The sequence below is a fragment of the Verruconis gallopava genome, assembly GCF_000836295.1.
Source record: "Verruconis gallopava strain CBS 43764 unplaced genomic scaffold supercont1.19, whole genome shotgun sequence".
NCBI classification, from domain to species: domain Eukaryota; kingdom Fungi; phylum Ascomycota; class Dothideomycetes; order Venturiales; family Sympoventuriaceae; genus Verruconis; species Verruconis gallopava.
The window spans coordinates 293523-310852 of NW_015622155.1; the positions used below are offsets into that span (position 1 = coordinate 293523).

At 53.6% G+C, this 17330-nt stretch overlaps 6 protein-coding genes across 8 annotated transcripts; 2 read left to right on the top strand and 4 right to left on the bottom strand.

Annotated features, from left to right (window-relative positions):
* The first annotated feature begins 321 nt into the window (after positions 1 to 321).
* Positions 322 to 1762, top strand: PV09_05903. Of its 2 annotated transcripts, XM_016359468.1 has the most exons (4): positions 322 to 534; positions 596 to 686; positions 817 to 1622; positions 1686 to 1762. In XM_016359468.1, exons 2-4 carry the CDS (start codon positions 617 to 619, stop codon positions 1728 to 1730), a joined length of 921 nt encoding a protein of 306 aa, XP_016212717.1. In that variant the 5' UTR covers positions 322 to 534; positions 596 to 616; the 3' UTR covers positions 1731 to 1762. The 2 variants fall into 2 exon arrangements, with proteins under 2 accessions (XP_016212717.1, XP_016212716.1); XM_016359467.1 differs by having other exon boundaries at positions 322 to 686.
* Positions 1527 to 3093, bottom strand: PV09_05904 (uncharacterized protein). Its single transcript, XM_016359469.1, has 2 exons — positions 2564 to 3093; positions 1527 to 2495 (listed from the first exon to the last, which is right to left on the bottom strand). The coding sequence occupies exons 1-2, from the start codon at positions 2808 to 2810 to the stop codon at positions 1810 to 1812; spliced, it is 933 nt and encodes a 310-aa protein (XP_016212718.1). The 5' UTR covers positions 2811 to 3093; the 3' UTR covers positions 1527 to 1809.
* Positions 3094 to 3262: 169 nt separating this feature from the next.
* On the top strand, positions 3263 to 5815 carry PV09_05905 (uncharacterized protein). Its single transcript, XM_016359470.1, has 2 exons — positions 3263 to 5249; positions 5306 to 5815. Exon 1 carries the CDS (start codon positions 3724 to 3726, stop codon positions 5077 to 5079), a length of 1356 nt encoding a protein of 451 aa, XP_016212719.1. The 5' UTR covers positions 3263 to 3723; the 3' UTR covers positions 5080 to 5249; positions 5306 to 5815.
* On the bottom strand, positions 5214 to 8035 carry PV09_05906. Of its 2 annotated transcripts, XM_016359472.1 has the most exons (9): positions 7686 to 8035; positions 7285 to 7625; positions 7137 to 7213; positions 7042 to 7081; positions 6916 to 6985; positions 6804 to 6863; positions 6373 to 6736; positions 5828 to 6315; positions 5214 to 5755 (listed from the first exon to the last, which is right to left on the bottom strand). In XM_016359472.1, exons 2-9 carry the CDS (start codon positions 7413 to 7415, stop codon positions 5624 to 5626), a joined length of 1362 nt encoding a protein of 453 aa, XP_016212721.1. In that variant the 5' UTR covers positions 7416 to 7625; positions 7686 to 8035; the 3' UTR covers positions 5214 to 5623. The 2 variants fall into 2 exon arrangements, with proteins under 2 accessions (XP_016212721.1, XP_016212720.1); XM_016359471.1 differs by having other exon boundaries at positions 7285 to 8035.
* On the bottom strand, positions 8034 to 11547 carry PV09_05907 (uncharacterized protein). Its single transcript, XM_016359473.1, has 3 exons — positions 11089 to 11547; positions 10565 to 11025; positions 8034 to 10508 (listed from the first exon to the last, which is right to left on the bottom strand). The coding sequence occupies exons 1-3, from the start codon at positions 11131 to 11133 to the stop codon at positions 8351 to 8353; spliced, it is 2664 nt and encodes an 887-aa protein (XP_016212722.1). The 5' UTR covers positions 11134 to 11547; the 3' UTR covers positions 8034 to 8350.
* A 1038-nt stretch (positions 11548 to 12585) lies between these two features.
* Positions 12586 to 15417, bottom strand: PV09_05908 (uncharacterized protein). Its single transcript, XM_016359474.1, has 3 exons — positions 14728 to 15417; positions 13723 to 14663; positions 12586 to 13611 (listed from the first exon to the last, which is right to left on the bottom strand). Exons 2-3 carry the CDS (start codon positions 14575 to 14577, stop codon positions 13588 to 13590), a joined length of 879 nt encoding a protein of 292 aa, XP_016212723.1. The 5' UTR covers positions 14578 to 14663; positions 14728 to 15417; the 3' UTR covers positions 12586 to 13587.
* Positions 15418 to 17330: the final 1913 nt, after the last annotated feature.

The window sequence follows — 17330 nt, forward strand, 5'->3', positions numbered from 1 at the left end:
ATATGACCATTTTCGTGGACCACAGTGAGCCGATACGAATTGGAGACTTGTACTATTAGCTAGAAATGCATCGCCAATTCTTCGTGCAACAACACTAGGTAGTCTTTTGCAAACATATCACGGCGCTGAATTTGAGTTTTGTTTGTAGTCATTCTAACTATGAGCCCATTTTTCTTTTTCTTTTTTTTTAAAAAAAAAATATAACCAAACCAACCTATTTCTAGATTAAGAAATCCTTAGGTTACCATTGAACGTTGGTCCCAACTCCAAACCTTTGTGGCTACACTATGACACTTGATATGATAAGTACGCCTAGAAAGCAGGGAATCATTTCGAGGAGAAAATTCTCCAAGTCGTTCTATCGGCTAAAGATATGCGAACACAGGAATGTATGCTGATCTAGCGGGGTGGAGCGGGGTACTATGCGTAATCATACTTGTCTCACTCTCATATCTTTTGGTCGATATCTCCTAGACAACGTGTATCTCCTGTTCTGATACCGAGCAGTCGATAACCAGTCTAGGATCTTGCTAAGTATTTCGAGTCTTGACACCATTCACCACTGGACTCATGTCGGACTGATTTGCCTCAAAAGATTTGGGAACAGTGGTCAAAAATGTCCAACGCTTACAATCCGGACGGATCGAAATTTGGAAATCTGAGGGGCAAAGTTGTTGTTCTTACCGGTAAGCGCTTCGATATGGATCTTCAGTTGTGGGCGAGTGCATGTGGCGGGAATCATACCACAGGCTAGCAGCAACTATGGAGCCCGTGCATAATCCTATTCACAGTATCCGCGCTGAGAAAATGGCCCAGGTGGAGCGAATGGCATCGGAGCATGCACAGTCAGAGACCTCGTTTCCAACGGTGCGAAGGTCGTCTTTGGCGACTACGACGCCAAAGCCGGCGAAGCCTTGACATCGTCTCTCGGATCTGATGTCACTTTCCTAAAAATGAACGTCGCGGAGTATTCCGACAACGTGAATCTCTTTAAGCTCGCGCGAGAGAAGCATGGCCGCGTCGATCACGCCGTCGCTGTAGCTGGGATTGGTGAACGTGGTGACTGGTTCAAGTCCAGCCTCACTACCGAGGACGTGGAGAAGCCCGAGCAAATTGGAACCGTCGAGGTCAACCTGATAGCTGTTTTATATTTCATTCGCGTAGCACTGCCATACCTGCGATTAGAGCGGAAGGAGGGCGAAGATAAGAGCGTGGTGATTGTGGGAAGTGCTGCGGGATTTCGCGAGTCGCCTGGTCTGCCCATCTACAACGCAACCAAGCACGGTGTCCAAGGAGTCATGCGCTCCCTGCGCAAGAGTCTATGGGAAAGCGAGAGGATCCGTATCAATGTGCTTAATCCTGGAGTAACAGACACGAACATGGCGAACGTCGTTGCGAATGCATTCAGGAAAGCCGGGCTGCAAGACGCGGTGAACATGCCTGAAGATCTGGCCGTTACGATCCTTGGATTCCTGACGGAGGCGGATATGTGGGGAAAGTCTGTGTATGTAGAAGGAGGCAAGGGGTGGGAATGGGAACAGGGATATTGGGATTCAATGCCGAGCTGGCTTGGAGAAGCACCAACACAGAGACTGCGAGACGGACTGAAGCTGGTGGCTTCGGTAAGTACACACTGCATTCTGCCAGCGTATCTGGACCTTGATTGTGCTGATCCGACTGGAAAGGGCAAAATCTGGGACTTTCACTATGCACAACAAGCTCCAAAATAGCGGACGTGCAAAATGATGCTCAAAAGAGTGGCTTTTCTTCCTATTCTACCTTTTCTCTCATTCTCCTGTTTGGTCCGCTTCAGTCGGTCTTCCAGTTCTTCTTGACATATTCGCCCCACGTCATCGGTGGCTTTAGCCCAGCCCTTTTGACTAGATCAATGCTTTTTTCAACGCCATCAGCCGGTTCGCCGACGTAGTAGTCGAAGTCGACAACAAGCTTGAAGTTACCTGTGAGTTCCTCTGCTGCTGCTGGTGGGAGTGCTGCCTTGAACTGATCCCAGCTGATTTGCATGAACTCTGCACTCAAGCCTGTGGCGTCATTGAAGTCCTTGACCATCTGCTCCGGAGTAATGTACGGTGCTGAGCCGAGAACACGCTTGTTCAATGTCTCATCTCCCAATAGTAATATTGCAGCGACAAAAGTGCCAGTGTCTTCTCCGGGATTATACAGCGGCACCTTGGTGTCTCGGTTGAATGGTGTAGTGAAATAGTACTTGTCGTCAGGGAGCTTGCGGAAGTTGGACAAGCCAACCGACATGAACATTGCCGGCATGAAGAAAGTTGCAGGTTGTTGGATGTCGCGAATGTACTGTTCGACTTGGGCCTTGGAATCAAAATGCTCGACTGCAGTGATGGCGCCCTTGGTCTCCTTGGTCACGTTTGGAAGTGACGACCAAATCAGACGCTCGACGCCCGCGGCCTTGGATGCGTCGGCAATTGCCTTGCCTTGCCTTATCTCCAGTTGCATGTCCATTGCCTCCCAGTCTGCAATTCGATTTTTTTGTCAGCCCCGGCAAGCTACATGTTTGAAGGAAAGGGAAAGGGAATCTCACAGTTCGTTACACCAAAGACGACGCCGCTCCCAGCGATAGCCTTCTTAAGCGATTCGGCATCGTTCATATCCGCCGCCACAACCTCACAACCCCGAGCCTTGAGAGCTTGCGCCTTGGGCTTGCTTGGATCGCGGGTAATTGCTCGAACTTTGTACGTCTTTGACAGTTCGGGGTGAGAAAGGACATGGTGGACGACAGAGCCACCTTGGTTGCCAGTGGCGCCGAAAACTGTTAAGATCTTGGACATGTTTTTGAGTGAAGATGGTAGACTCGATCGTAGAGCCAGGGCGATTTTGGCGAGGCTTTATCAAAAAGCTGTTTAGATTTTGAGCTTCAGTTGATCTTGTTGATGTACCAAGTTCCGTTTCCTGCTCTGCCTTCAGGCCAGTATATTGCTTGATGAATATATAGCCACCAGCTCGGCCGGCCAGGAGTCAGCTCCTCCGAAATGTTGATAAGCTACTCGCACTCTCGCATCGAGGCGTCGCCTAATACACGATGCGTAAGCATATGCTGGGCGGAGATTCGCCTGCTCAGCCCAATTGTGGTTTCGCGGGCGGACCGACCAGGCTCGAGCAACGTCCGCCGCCAAGCCTGGCGTTGCAAGGATCACGCACTTTACGTCATCACGCTCGCTCCTTCAAGTCGAATCTCGGCGCGAAGAGTCGCCCTCGAGTACGGAGACTACAGAGGAGATTAGTCATGATGTGTGTTTGCATCTTCATTCGCATGCACAAGTCGTTCAGACTGCCCTGGAGTACCTTCGTCCGTTTACTCGGCAGAGGATCGTAGTTTCAGAACTCGTCCTGTAGCTACACGCAGACCTACCAGACTCGTTCATCAGACACGATTACAAACTACACCAGACTACGGCTGCAGGAAGGCAGCAAAGCAGGCTATGGGGAAGCGTTTGATCCTAATGGAATTTTTAAAAGAATCTTGCACCAGCATTTTCGTCAACAGTCGCAGTCTTTGAGAGTGTCAACGTCGAGTACGGTCGATGGCACCGGCCGAAGCCTGGAGTAGGGACTGCTTTGATTGGACAGCTCGAGCTCGCCAGTGTCTCTCTGCTGCGGTAGTCAGCGTCTCTTCACGCTAGACCTAGACGCCACCAACTTTGGTCCACGTCTCAGAAAGTACAGAAACTCCACCTCAGAGATATGCCGCTAGGCTTTGAGCGTCTTAATGAACGGGTCAGTCGTCCAAACAAGCTCATCAATTTTCTACGGCCTCTTCCCGGTAGCACGGCGCCCACCGCGCAGGAGTTTCTGGAGCGCATCGCCGCGCAATGCTACCCTGTCATGAAAGCAAATGGCATCGCCGTCATGACGCTCGAAGAATATCCTTGGAACACGGAGTTTATAGGCCGTAATTTCAATGCCGGCGAAGTCATCCAGCTCGTTCTGCGCAGCAAGAGCGGCGCCTGGCTGCCTTTCAGGCACGTGCAGCTGACGATGATGCACGAGTTGGCACACTGCAAAGAAATGAACCATAGTCGCGCCTTTTGGAGGGTGAGGAATCAGTATGCAAACGAGATGAGGGAACTCTGGGCGAAGAATTATTCTGGGGAAGGCTTGTGGGGACGAGGCCAGAGCTTGGAGAGTGGAAGGTTTATGAGCGCGCCGATGCCAGATCAGAGCGAGATGCCGGAGCATATGTGCGGCGGTACTTACAGACGGAGAGGTAGGAAGAGGAAACGGACGGGTGATTCTGAAGGCCCCAGAAACGGAAACCCGCAGCTGAGTTACGCGGAGCGTAAGCAGAGGCGTATCCACAAGAAGTTCGAGGAACCAGCCGGCAAGGGCGTAACCCTTGGGGACGACGAGAGTGTGCGGGTCAAGCTTGAGAGCGGAAAGAAAGCCAAAGGCAAGCCTCGTGTTGCCGGCAGCAACCGTGGACGAGAACTGCGAGCCGCGGCGGCGCTGGCACGGCTTGAACAGGCGAAGAAGGAGAGCGAGACCAAGAGCGACGACACGGAGAGTGACACGGAAGACGAGTTCGACTGGCCTCCCTCGGACGACGAATCAGCCGTCGAGCGCGACGGCAAGGCCTTCGTGCGCACGTGCGAGGCCGAAGATGAGCACGACGACAACGTCAAGCGTGAGTTGGAGGAGCTGTACGAGCTCGGCCTGATCCCAGAAGCACCCTGCACCGCTGCCAGCTCGCAGCCTCGTCCGGCGACGCCGAAGCGACAGGACATCCCGCATGGTGCACCCAACCACCCACACCCTCAACCCACGGCTGCATCCAAACGGCCAGTTGCCCAGCGCGGCTCCGGCCCAGGGACAGCCACCGGCAACGCGTCTGACCCGGACAAAGGCTCGACCATTTGCCCCGCCTGCTCGCTTGCGAACGAAGCGTCGGCGATGGTATGCGCCGCGTGCTCCAACGTGCTCAGACCTGAGCGCATGCCGAACCACTGGCGCTGCCAGAGCGACACCTGCCGCGGCGGCGTGTACATCAACGTCGGCGACTACGGCCGATGCCAAGTATGCGATACTCCAAAGCCCGTGTGAAACCACGCAGAGGACGCAGAGGCTCCTTTCTGTGCTCACATGCATATGCAGTCACGTACAGCAGAGACCCAATTTTTGTTTCAGCTGTCACGCCTATAGGTAAAAAAAAGAGCGAGTTGGCCTAAGACATGTGATGGAAGGGAAAAAAAATAAAAATAAAAATAAAGGAGGTATGGGGGCGCCTGTGTCAAGTTTATCTGTGTATGGCGCTATCTAACATTCCCAGAAACGAGAAGCGGAAGGAGTGAATCGAGTACCATCTCATCAAAGCTGACGGGCAAAGAACCTATGCCATCTTCTGTACAGACCGTGGCAGTCCCAACCACCCAAAGTACCTGCCCTGAAGATTCTAACGCGCCTAAAGGAGCGACAGCAGGCGCCAGAACGCCCATCCAAATGCGTTTCTCTAGAAGGAAAAAAAAAAAGCTGAGCAGATATACCCTATCTAAAGCGCGCACGACGTCGGGGTCTTCGTTCACGCGTCGTCTCTTGTATAATGCCTTGCCATACCTCTCATGCAAAACCGGAAATGAAGGAGACATAATCAAAAGGCGCCGTATTCCTTGTTCTCTTCCAACGTGTAGTCCAGAGCTTGTAATCTCCTCAGCGCTTCCTTGCCGTCCTCCGTGAGGTCGGGCTTGCCCACGGGCGTAACAGCACCAGTAAAGAATCGCGGCTATCGGCTGTGATCAGCTTCTGCCCAACGTCAAAGAACCTGCAAAAAATTAAAAAAAAAAAAAATTCGTACCTGCCACTCCTGGCCTTTCTCCTTCCGCTCCTTAGCCTTCTGTCTCTGTTTCTCCTCCAGCTCCTGCTTCAACGTCGTTGCGAGGCCATACTGCTTGTTCAAAATCGCTCTCGTAACGCCCTCCCAGAAGCGCTTGCTCTCGTTCTTGCACTGCTGTTCGATCGGTGGGATCGTCTTCGGCACTGGGCTCAGCGGGTTCAGATCGATCAACAGGATCTTCTCCGCAGCCTTTGAGAACGGCTCCTTGCCCAGCGTGTAGTAGACCTTGTCCGTCCACGAGCCCTCGATGCGACCTATGACATCCGCTTCTGGCACATCCTTCACCTTGGTTTTCGTATCGGCGTTGGGATCGTAGGTAAAGATGACGCCGTGCACCTTGTTTTGTGCGCTGCCGATCCACGAATCGCCCAGGTACTCGAGGATGACTTTTATGCGGGTCTTAGGACAGGTGATGTAGCAGTGGTCAGCGACGGAGATGCTCAGAGAACCTGCATCGGACATGTGTCAGCGGTCTTGAGTGATTCGAGCAAAGTGGATTTGGTTACCTCTCAACAGTCCGCCCACGTATGCTGCCGGATGCGTGAGCTGATACTCCTCGTTGTCCCACTTCTGCAGCGTGATGAAAATACCCAGGTTATGCGAACCAGCCGTGACTCTGATGTTCGTGCCGGTGAACTTCGCGGCAATGTGATCGTAACCCCGGGCATAGATGCCCTTGTCTGGGCAGTCAATCCAGAATGCTGACACGGGAGGGTGATGCGACGTCTGTTCCGTAAGGTAGGCGAGCTTGATCTTATTCCCCGACGCGGCGGTGCTCGACTTGTTCGATGTCACGCTAGCGGCGCTCGACGCTGGTGCTGAGTTTGGGTGTTTCATCTCGGGTAACGTGTCATCAATTTCCCATGTACACTGCGGGAGGAGGCGTCAGTATCATTGTTCGTCGTACGTATGTCCATGGAGATGCGGGCTGCTCTACCCTGAAGAACTCCCCCAGCGTAGAGTTGTACGGCTTCACGGGCTTGCCTTTGACGTATTTCTGCAGCTATGTTAGACTTCATGAAACTTCACAACTCAATTCCCATGCGTACCAGATCTTTGGTGAACCAGAATCGCAAAGTTCCAAGCATCCGTCCAACCGGATCGGTTGAGTCACCGATACTGCGTCTCGTCAGTTTCTTCGTCATCATCATCTTCTCCCCCAGTGCAGATCATACCTAATGAACGTCTCTGGTCGATCCAGGTAGCCCCAGTACTCTGCATCCTTCATTAGCCTTGACAAGTCCCACCTCACTCTATCGGAGACACAAACCGAGATTTGGGGTCGGTTCCAGCAGCTGAGCAGGCAGCGAGAAGCGTACCGCAGCTAGATCGCTAACGCCCAAGAACCTATCGTTGTACCGTCATGAGCATGATCTACCCCAACCGAATTCGCAAGTATAAAGCCCATTGTGACGTACTTCCGCAAGATGCCCAGGAAGGTCTTCAGCTTGGAGCCTTCGTCTGGGGCCTTCTCAACAGGCGCATTCGCATGGTTTTCCGGCGTATCGCTCGCGGCTGGTTTGCCACCGCCAGGCGTCTTCGACGCCATAGCTATGTGCTGTGTTCGGAGTCTGCAGCAGTGGTGTCGGTGGAGAATGGGAGAATGGGTGCGTTGGGGCGCTAACTCAAGTCTTTCCTCCGCGCTCGCTCGCTCGCCCGGTACGCAGCAGGTCGTGAATTGGAGGTCGGAGGCAGCTCTGGATCTGAGCGAACCCTGTTTCGAATCTGACTCGTCCCGCGGCAGATGGCAAAACAAAAGCTGGGTTGCGTCAATTTGGTCGGGGAATGTTATATATGTGGCAGTGTATGCGGGGCATACCCGAAGGGCAGGTGGCGAGCTTGTCTAGCAGCAAGGAGTCCGTCAAGCGGCTGTGGAAACTAGTTTCCTGAGGACGATCCCGGGAAAGGAAAACGAAGAGATCCTGAAGTCGAAGTATCTTGTGGCTCGCGGTCTTCTGTCCAGTTGATTGGGAGCTGTTGGCCAACGTCACGGCCGGCCGGGGTGTGCAGTGACACTGCAGTTCGCCCTCTCTTTGGCGTGAAACCTAAACCAGCCCAGCCTTATCGAGACCGCGGAACAACTTTTCGAAGGCCCAACAACGAAGAAAGCAGAATCAAGACGAGAAGCACACGACAATGGGCGAGGGGGACGTATTCGAAGCAGTAATTATGCACATGAGCAAACCGTGAAGTCGCCGGCCCCCTCCGCTATCAAGACTGGCGAAAGCGAGCCGGGTGAGGTCCTCGTCACGGCTCAAACAACACGTTTCAGCCAATCATCGCGCCACACTCTCAGCCCGCTGCCTCTCATATGCTAAACACCACATTCCTGCGACTACGATCGCAGACCAACATTTGATGTGACGTGAAAAGACTATGGGCCGATTCAGCTGAGATGAACGCCGCCAAATTTCATCCTGTGTTGGGTGATGCGTGCGGCGGAGACTTCCAGGCGTGCGTTCGACTTTAAATCGTCACTATCTTTCAGTCGAAGACGCGCCATTCCCCTACATTTACACAATCATCTGGCCGGCCATCACATATAATGTCGACGGCGTACTCCTCCTCTAAATCCGTGTTCCCGCTAAGCCGCTCCACAAAAAGCCACATGTCTGAAAACTCTCCTGTCCGCTGGGTTTTTGGCCATGTATTCATGTCAGGCAGCCGGACTGCCGAAGTGCGTCCATCGCTGAACTCGCCGTTGCCACTAACACACAGGATTCTCCCGTTCGGTCCGGGACGCATAACTATTGATAGCCGTAGGGGCGTGGAAGTGTAGCCGGAAATGGACGCCGACATTGTCATCAGGCGTAAAGGGGAGATGGGTGCCCCAATCTTGGTTACACCAGCCCTCATGACGGCGCCGGGCAGACGCTTTGAAATCCTTCCCGCATGTTGAAACGGCAGCTGTTCTAGCCCGGGTTTCTCAGAGGCGTCAACGCGAAGAGTAAAGGCTGCGCGCTGGTTCTGATCGAATGTAGAGCAAACAATGGTATATGTTCCAGCATCAACATCCAACGCCTCCGCAAATGCGCTGCCCCTTCGATAGTCGCCAGAGTCTGTGATGAGATCGCGTTTGTTCAATTCAAGGATACGCTTTCCACCATGCACCAGCTTCAAGTTGACACTCACGTCATTGTCAAATGTCTCCAGGAGCAGCCTTATATCCGATCTTTTCGACAGTTGCAGCTTGAACATAGGGTTGCTAAAGTAAGAAACCGTACCGCTACGCCCTCCTGCACATGATGACGTCCATCCAGCCGCTACCGCGGCCGAGTATGGATAACGCCGATTCGTGGCAGGTGCCAGCTCCACAGGCATCTCACCAAACACCGTGAGCGAAAAGTTTTGTTTGATGGCGGGCAAATTTTGCTCGGAGACCACCACCGTGAATGTTCTCTCCGCCGCCCGTGAGCTGAGTCGAACAAGAGTTTGCGGTGCATCAACATACTGTCCCCGCTCCAGAGGCGTCGAGCTTACATACACCTTTTCTCCGCCTCGGTCATACACGTAAATGTTGATATGGCCAGTCATGGAGCCGGAGGCATTGACACTTACATTTTCGTCCTCGCCAGCAGACGTGCTTGTGGCATCCTGAAAGTGCCTGCAGAGCAAGAACCACACGTCTCCCCGTCCTCTTGTTTTCACAGCGAATTGCGGATTGTTCGCGAAACTGCCCCCAGCGCTGCGACCGGTGCGCAAGTCCCACGAAAAATGTATGTCTTCTCTGTAGGAGAAATGGCACGGGTTCCAGTTGCAGTATATGGACTCGAAATGCTGCTGAACGTAGTTCCATGGTATCCAGAACGTTCCCGGCGGTAGCAACTGCGGAGAAAGCGACGGGATATTCTCTAGACCAGTGATACTGCCGGCCCAGGACCGCCCTTCTCTCCATGGATTCTTCAACAAAACAAGCTGATTCTCGCCGTCGTCGAACAGATCCAAGACTGCGTAATCGTGTTCCGAAGCCAGACCATCTTCCCTCTCTACCTTGGCCGATATCTGGCCCGTCCCCATGGTGATGAGCACATCTCCTTTCCGCCAGCCATCAACCATGCGACTCCACGCAAGAGTCAAGTCCGTGTCAGGATCCTGGAGAATCATCTGCTCAGGTATCCAACCACACAGCATCCACAGGTCTGTGGCAGAATTGCTCCCAGGAAAGTCGTAGCCGCCGCGGACTTTCAGATACGCCTTCTCCAGCATGGCAGGCCAAAGCAGTGACGGGTTTTTGAGGTCAACGACGTGCAAGACGCGTTTCGTCTTGGAGACAGGGAGTCTGTCGTCGATCACGACACGTCGATAGCAGCCGTTGAAGTTGAGCTTGACGATATATTTTCCATTCGGTGATACGACAGGTTTGCGTTCCTCGCGATTGTTGGGGAAGATAACGTCAGCCAGAAGTCTTTGGTGGCCCTTCTTTGCGCGCGCGGCGCCTGCACACAAACTGGCGACCACCGAGCAATCCGTTGTGGCGTCTTGCACCAGGTCCACGGGAACGAAGGCGTCAGCATCCGTCGTCGACCGAAGGGGCAACCCGTCTTCTGAGCTCCAATTCGGCGGAGGCATAGCCTCTGAAGCGGGCTTCCAGCCATCGAAGTGCTTCAACTGCTCTCTCGATAGTCGCAAATCGGCATCGTCCCTGGGTTCCTTAGAGCACAGTCTATTTTGCAGGGGCGTACACGATTGAGAACTTACACAAATCTCTCTTGTCCTTGGTCCAGGTCAAAATCGCGAGAGGTAGGCGTGGAGCCCCAAGGCGAGAACTTGAACCCGTTCAGCTTCGACCCTCGCATGAGCAGAACCTTCTCTGCGGTGGTGAGCTCCCTCGTCGGCCGCGGCTCGCCGGGCCGCCCGACAAACGCAGCCATCAGATCGTTTACGGCAGACCGGCCGGCGGAAGATGGCTCAACAGCAGCCTTCTTGGCGGAGTCTTGTGGTGATAGTCTCATAGTGAGCCGCGCTGCCTGAGCACTCTTCGCTCTCTTGAGCGTCTCGGCTTCCTCGAGCATACCCTGAGCCTTGGACCTCAGTTCTGCTTGCTCGGCAGATTTTGACGGAGCAAGCTTCATGGCACGCATGGCTACTTCGGTCGCCTCGATCGTGAGTTTGAGCTTTTGCTCAGCGCTCGAGGTCGCTCGGATCTGGGCCTCGAGCCTCTGGTGGCACGGCAGGTTAGAATGCAATGTCTGCGTTTTTTTTTTCTTTGCCGCCGTACGAACCGTGATCTCAACCCTAAGGGCATCAAGATCCCTCGCCCTTTCCATCCTGACTGTTGCGCGATCAACTGCTTTGCCTAAACGTGGTTGGAGCAGACGCGGGTGAGCTCGGGTACGGCTTGGTGCGGCCAGTCTGCCAGCGCACCGGACAAGACGCTCTCAACAACACGCATGAGCTGTTTTCAAAGACCGTATTTCCACTCCAATCCCATTTTGAGGGACACAAATTGGGCTTGATACACTAGGCGCTTTGAGTTAATGGCTGAAGATAGACACCACTTCCGCTTAAGGTAGGTGGGCTATCAGGGGTTTGTTCACGCTAAACACCGAGAGCTCAGCAAAAGAGGCCCACAAAAAGACGACAAATGAATCGTGAAGACACACACGACGCAGCAAAGAAGGACGAAACAGCAGCAGCAATGGGAGCAGCGAAACCACGAGACGAAGAAAGAAAGCAGAAAAGGAAATTAAAAAAAATTGAGAGAAGCAGGATGCCCCGCATTACGAGCACGGCGGGCGTTCGAAGATAAGAAATTTACATCACGTCATTGCGAACAGCTGAGCATTGGCTTTTTTTTTTTTGGCTCCTGCAGAGCGTCACAAACTCTCTTTTCCGTCCGCCCTCGCGACGCCGGTGAAGTTGCCAGCTGGAGTCTTGCTGACCTCGCGCTCCAAGGAGCAGAAGGCCCTGTTGCGCCCCCAAAACTTTGTCTGGGCGAGCGCGCTCAAGAATCAGAAGCAGCGCAGCCCCTCGGCCGGCCCCTCTTCTTCTTCTCTACTGTCCATGACAAACGGAAAACACGGTTGTCTCTTCTGCCGCACTGGTTCTTTGTTGCTCGTGCTTTGAACGTCTCCTGCCTTGGCCTGTCGCATCTCTCGAAACATCCTTTTTCGCTTTCCCTCTCTTTTGCTTTATTTTTTTTTTTTTCGGAGAACAATGGAAAAACGCAAAATAGAATACGAAGAACATCGGGCAAGGGAGAGGGAAAAAGGGGGGGAGGGGGTCAACGCCAGTAAATCCTTTTCAGCGGGTCTCAGCTCCACACGCCGAACACAGTCTGGAGATCCATGGCTGGCCTACCGAACTTCCTACAATGTCTATTTTTTCCTTTCTCTCTCTCTTTTTGTTATTCCCGTTTTCTTCCTCGTGGATCCTCTCCCTTCCTTTCCTGACGGTCTCGACCAACGTGGTACGCCTGTAGCCATCAACAGATCTGTGCTGTGTTTTTCCATCGTACCGCCTGCGTGCAACGCGAGGGAGGCTTTTTTTTGTGTGTAACTAGACGAGAGGGTGACCACGGTTTCCTTTTCACCTGGCGGGACGCCCCTTGCTTTTTTCGATCCCGCTGCATCTCCACGCGTTGGCCAAGTCGCCTGCCATTGTTCAACGACCCGCCTACGGCTGCATGTGTCAGAAAGTCACGCTGCGTCAACTTGTAGCTACCGCGCAAGGTGAATTAAAAAAAAAAAAAAGGAAGAGCATGTCTGCGTACGTCTCCACTGTTGAACGCCCTCAGTATTGAAAGATGCCTCTTTCATGAAAAAATAGGGGAACCCAAGCTCTCGACCCATTGCAAATAGGAACAGTAGTTGCAGTAGCTAATGCTGGCTTATGCAAAGTACACACGTCTTCTCAAGCGCCTTACGTCTGCACCCGTCCTGCTCTAGTATGTGGCGATGAACAAAAAAACAGGCTCCCATCTCATAGCCAAATCGACCACCATTCGATCAAAATCAAAGCCTGTTCCATAACAATTCTACAGTTACACATTTCGCCCTGCACGTGGCAATATCTAAACGTTGTCTTCACCTAGGACTTCCTCAGATTCCTTGCTCCGTCCAGAATAAGCTTTTTTTAATTATCGAATGGCAGTTGATGTCCAGTCAGCCGTAGGCTGTTCGGCAGCAGGCAGGACCCCTTGAGATTCTCGTATCCTTCTCAAAATAGAACAACAAAAATTTCAAAAGGCAGTTCGACACCGTGTTCGTGAGCCCGACCCATTGTATGTGGTTAAGTTCAATAACACCTAACCTTACTTGTACCTCAAAACCCAGAAACCTCCCTAGAAAAAACTCCGAGTCCCACCGTGAAAACAGATCCAACGTGGTGAATGTGTAAAGAAAAGAGAAAGTTGACCATGAACTTGGTATCCTGGTGTGAGGATATGTGAGTGTCTCAAGTGTTTGAGAGCAGTACCGAAAAGAAGGACTTCTATAGGTTTGAAATGAGCGAAACGTCGGACAGGTTCGTGAGCTCGGTTTAGTCTTCGTTGAAACGGGAGGAAGGACGTGGTAGAATCCCAGCGGAGCACGATCACGATTGGGGAGGCTCCCCTGGTGGCAGGAATGTTGACGGTGTAACTTGGGACGCCAAGAAGTGCAGAATTGATAAGGATTTGTGTAATATGGCTTGGTATCGGAGAACATGAACGCTCAAAGGCATCAAAAGAGAGTTATGGCCATCCCAAGATATGTCGTCGCCAGATCCAACACCACTCCCTCTTAGAAATCGTCGGGATTCCTGACCTACAGTCATGTTAGCCAAACAAAGCCCGTGTACAAGAACGCATCTCCAGCTGTCCGAGTACCGAAACCGGAAGCAGGAGGCGGTTGAAGGGGCGATGGGGTTTGTCTTACCCTCAAAATCTTTCTTGAGTAGTCCTGGTTGTCGGCAATAGTGCCCGTGCTCTCTCTGCGGTGCAGAAGTTCAGGATCGAGCCGCGAGTCGTTTAGTGACGGTGTGCTTGTGTGCCCTTTGCCTCCATTGACAAATGCGTTTACAGCAGCCTGACGCTTGTATTCCTCCTCCGCATCTCGTCTTCGTTTATATCTCATAAAGAAAAAGACGCCTGCTACTACACCAATGATGGCAACGACGCCAACAACAACGCCGACGGCGACGCCGACCTTGCTCGTTCCGGAGTTCTTCTGGGCTTGCGCGGATGCTGTCACAACCACAGTGGCAGGACCTTTGGCCGACGTGGATGTTGCCGTACTTGAGGACCCAGCTGTGCCAGTCAGCGAGGCCGGGTCTAGATGAGCAATCTTGTTCCGTGTAATGCCTGTGAGGTAGACAGTCCAGAAGTTGTCGCCACCACACATCTCAGTATCAATGCCACTGCAGGGAGTGTTGCAGCTGCTGTTGTCAACCTGGGTTGTCACGGGAGGTATTAAATCACCACACCAGCAGTTGGTGCCGTTGACGAGACCCATGACGGCTTTGTCGAGCTCGTAGCAAATGGGCTGGCAGTTGCCCTTGGACTGGAATAGGTACGGTCCGTGGTCGACCATGGGTTCTGGGGTTGAGTAGCAGCCGACGGGTGTCAGAGCGTTCATAGCTGGCGTCGTTGTTGCAGTCGGGATGAGCTGGCGGCGCTCTAGTTCAAAGTCCCATTCTGCCTTCGGACTTGGGTCTGGAGCAGCGTTGGCGCTGGCTATCCGAATTAGCAGCCATGATGCAGCCAGAGCTACTTTGCCGTATGAAGAGAACATGACGAAGTTAAGGTGTTTTGTTGATTGTAATGAACGTCGAGTCAGTATGGGTGGGCTGTTAGACCTGGAAAGGAGCGGACAGCAGCCTGCTTCAAGCGTCAGCATTGGGACGATGACCAAAAGTAGCTGCATGTGTAGGAAAACACGTACAGCTAGCCGAATCACCTTGTGGAGCACATCAATGGAGTTTACGGGTGCAGGCGGTTGTGTGCGATCCCCGTGGCCTCCCTCGAAAGTGAGAGCCTCTTGGAGCAGAGGGATGGTTGGACCAAGCGACAGGAGTACCCGTGAAGCGTTGACAAAAGGCGATGGTGCTTTGCAAAGGTAGATGACAGCGGCAGCTCAGTAACCAGCCTGGATCCGCTTACGTGTGTATGTGGGCTGGATGGGTTGACGGCAAGTGGACAAGGTGGTGAAGGTTGAATTTTGGGTTGACGACGGCCGTATCGAGAGTTTGGTGGCTCGGATGGGAGCGATTGGGGGGGAGTCTGGAGATGTGCGAAATTTGAAACGAGCTGGGCTTCCCTTGTTTCACACCGTCTCTGCCGCGGTTCGTGCAACAAAGCAAGCAAGCGACAGACTTGGGTGAGTATCGATGGTGAGCTAGAAGGACAGACGGGTCTGGCACGAGGTTGTGCAGTGGGTGAGTGTGTGGTATGGGGGTTGAAGTTTGGCGAAAGCACGAAAAGGAACGACGGGTGGAGTTGAGGGTGAGTGAGCGAGCGGGCGAGAGTGTGGATGCAGGCAGGGACGGGATGGTCAAACTGGCAGAGGACCCAAGGATGGCCGAGACACGCAAGCAGACGGACAGAGAGTTGGGAACGGGAGCGAGGGCGAGGGTTGAGTGGTGGAGGAAATCGAGCGTCAGGCGGTGCGAGAGAGCGCATCCAGGCTAGCCCAGGAACGCGAATCCACCGGGCGTGCATGATTGGCCCGCGCCTTGCGTTCTCCGCCGGACTGTGCGTGCAATGCCGAGATGAGAAAAGACAACTCTCCTGACGGTGATTTCAATGCGACCACCGGCTGCTCCGGCCTGTGATTACGCCTTTTGCTTTTGTGCTCGCGCACAGCACGACGAAAGCATGCAACCATCTGTCGACCTGATGCGAAGGCTTTGTCAGACGAGTCGAGCACTGATGTTCTGTGCGCATGCTCGAGGCAGGAGTGACTGTTCGCGCCAGAGTGTGTCTGGACGGGCGTCTATCACACGTGTAATCAGGGCAGCGCACAGCACACACGCTACATGTGCACGACGAGCAGCTGCCACCGCCGCCAACACAGCGTCCGGCCGTCTCCTCACGTCGCCGACCCACCCAGATTCCAGGGAAGGCCGGTCTGTCTTGTTCGCTCGCACACATGTACACCTCTCTTTGTCACATTTTAAAGGCGGCTCTCATATCGTTTGTCTTCCCTCCTGGGCGCCGCACAGCAAGCAGACTTGTCGTAGTCTGTGCCACGCGTGGGCAGGGCGGCTTCCCTTTTTCTCGACGCTGAGACAGGGGGCGTCCCGGCAACGTGGAGTCAATATTTGTCGGTGGAGCGCAGGACCCAAGCTGCAAACGGCAGCCGGCCTGCCCATCCCGGCCAGGCACGCGCACCTGATTGGCCGCCCGACCGGTCTCACGCTTGCTACACTGAGCTTCGGCCGCTGCTCTTTGGCCAGCCCTGGTCGTTCCAGTCCATTAGCGCAGCCCGCTTGACCTCGTCGTGCCTTTCTTGCCCTTTCCTGACTTCTGCCCAGTGGTCTTGCCCCCCTCCTGCCGTCTTGGCCAGCCTCAGCACCTGCCTCGTGTCTCGCCGTGCTTTCGTTTCCTCTCCCAGCTGCTCACGAAAGATCAGAGGCATCCTTCCCTCGATCCTTCCCTTCCTTCGTGCTATCGAGCAGCGCCGTTCCGACAAAGCTTGTGGCTTCATCTGCGCCGTGGCGGCGGTGGTGGCTTAGACTGCGCCTCGTCCGTGCTGTCGTGCTTCTGACATGGCGTAGAGACATACGTAGGTGCAGGAACTCTTGCTCTGTACAAAACACCGTAAGTATAACTGACGCCGCTCTAAACTCGGTACTTGTCCGTCCCAAAAAGAAGGCTGCCATTTACCTGGTCCTCACCATGTCGCCGTCACCGTCACCGGTATGCAGATCGCGTAGCTCGTCCAAGGTTCATGGTCCAACACAGGCACGCGACGAAAGTCGTGAGTCGCGTGAACGGTAGCGTCATCCTGTGCATCTCTCAACACCATGATTGATCATCAATTTCCCCTACCTGGTCTACAATCTAAATAGATTGTCGCTGCATTCCTTCCGTGCCTCCCTGCCACTCTCACCCGATGAGCCCCTCCCCTGGTGTGCAAACTTCGCATGCATCGTGTTCTGTTCTTGTCTCCCGTCGTCTCCTGTCTCGCCAAGCCGTCTTGTCTTTGCTGACAACCCGTTTCATATTGAGCTCCCTGCTCTTTCCGCCCGCGTACGCGCTTGCACCTGCCAGACACGCAAGGCGGCCACCGCCGCGGCGGCGACTGCAGTGTGAGTCTTAGCCGCTGTTTCCTCTCGTCCTTGTGTAACCGCATCTGCATCTGCATCTGCACCTGTACTTGTGCTTGCACTTGCATGCGTTTTCCCGTTCGCTGTTGCTTTGTCGCTGTGTTAAGTAGTGTTTCTTACACCGCGCGCTTCTGTGCATGCAGATAATACGCCAAATCATCCTCGTAGCCTGAACTAGGCACGCACCACATACGTATTATAGTAACAAAGAGAGTCT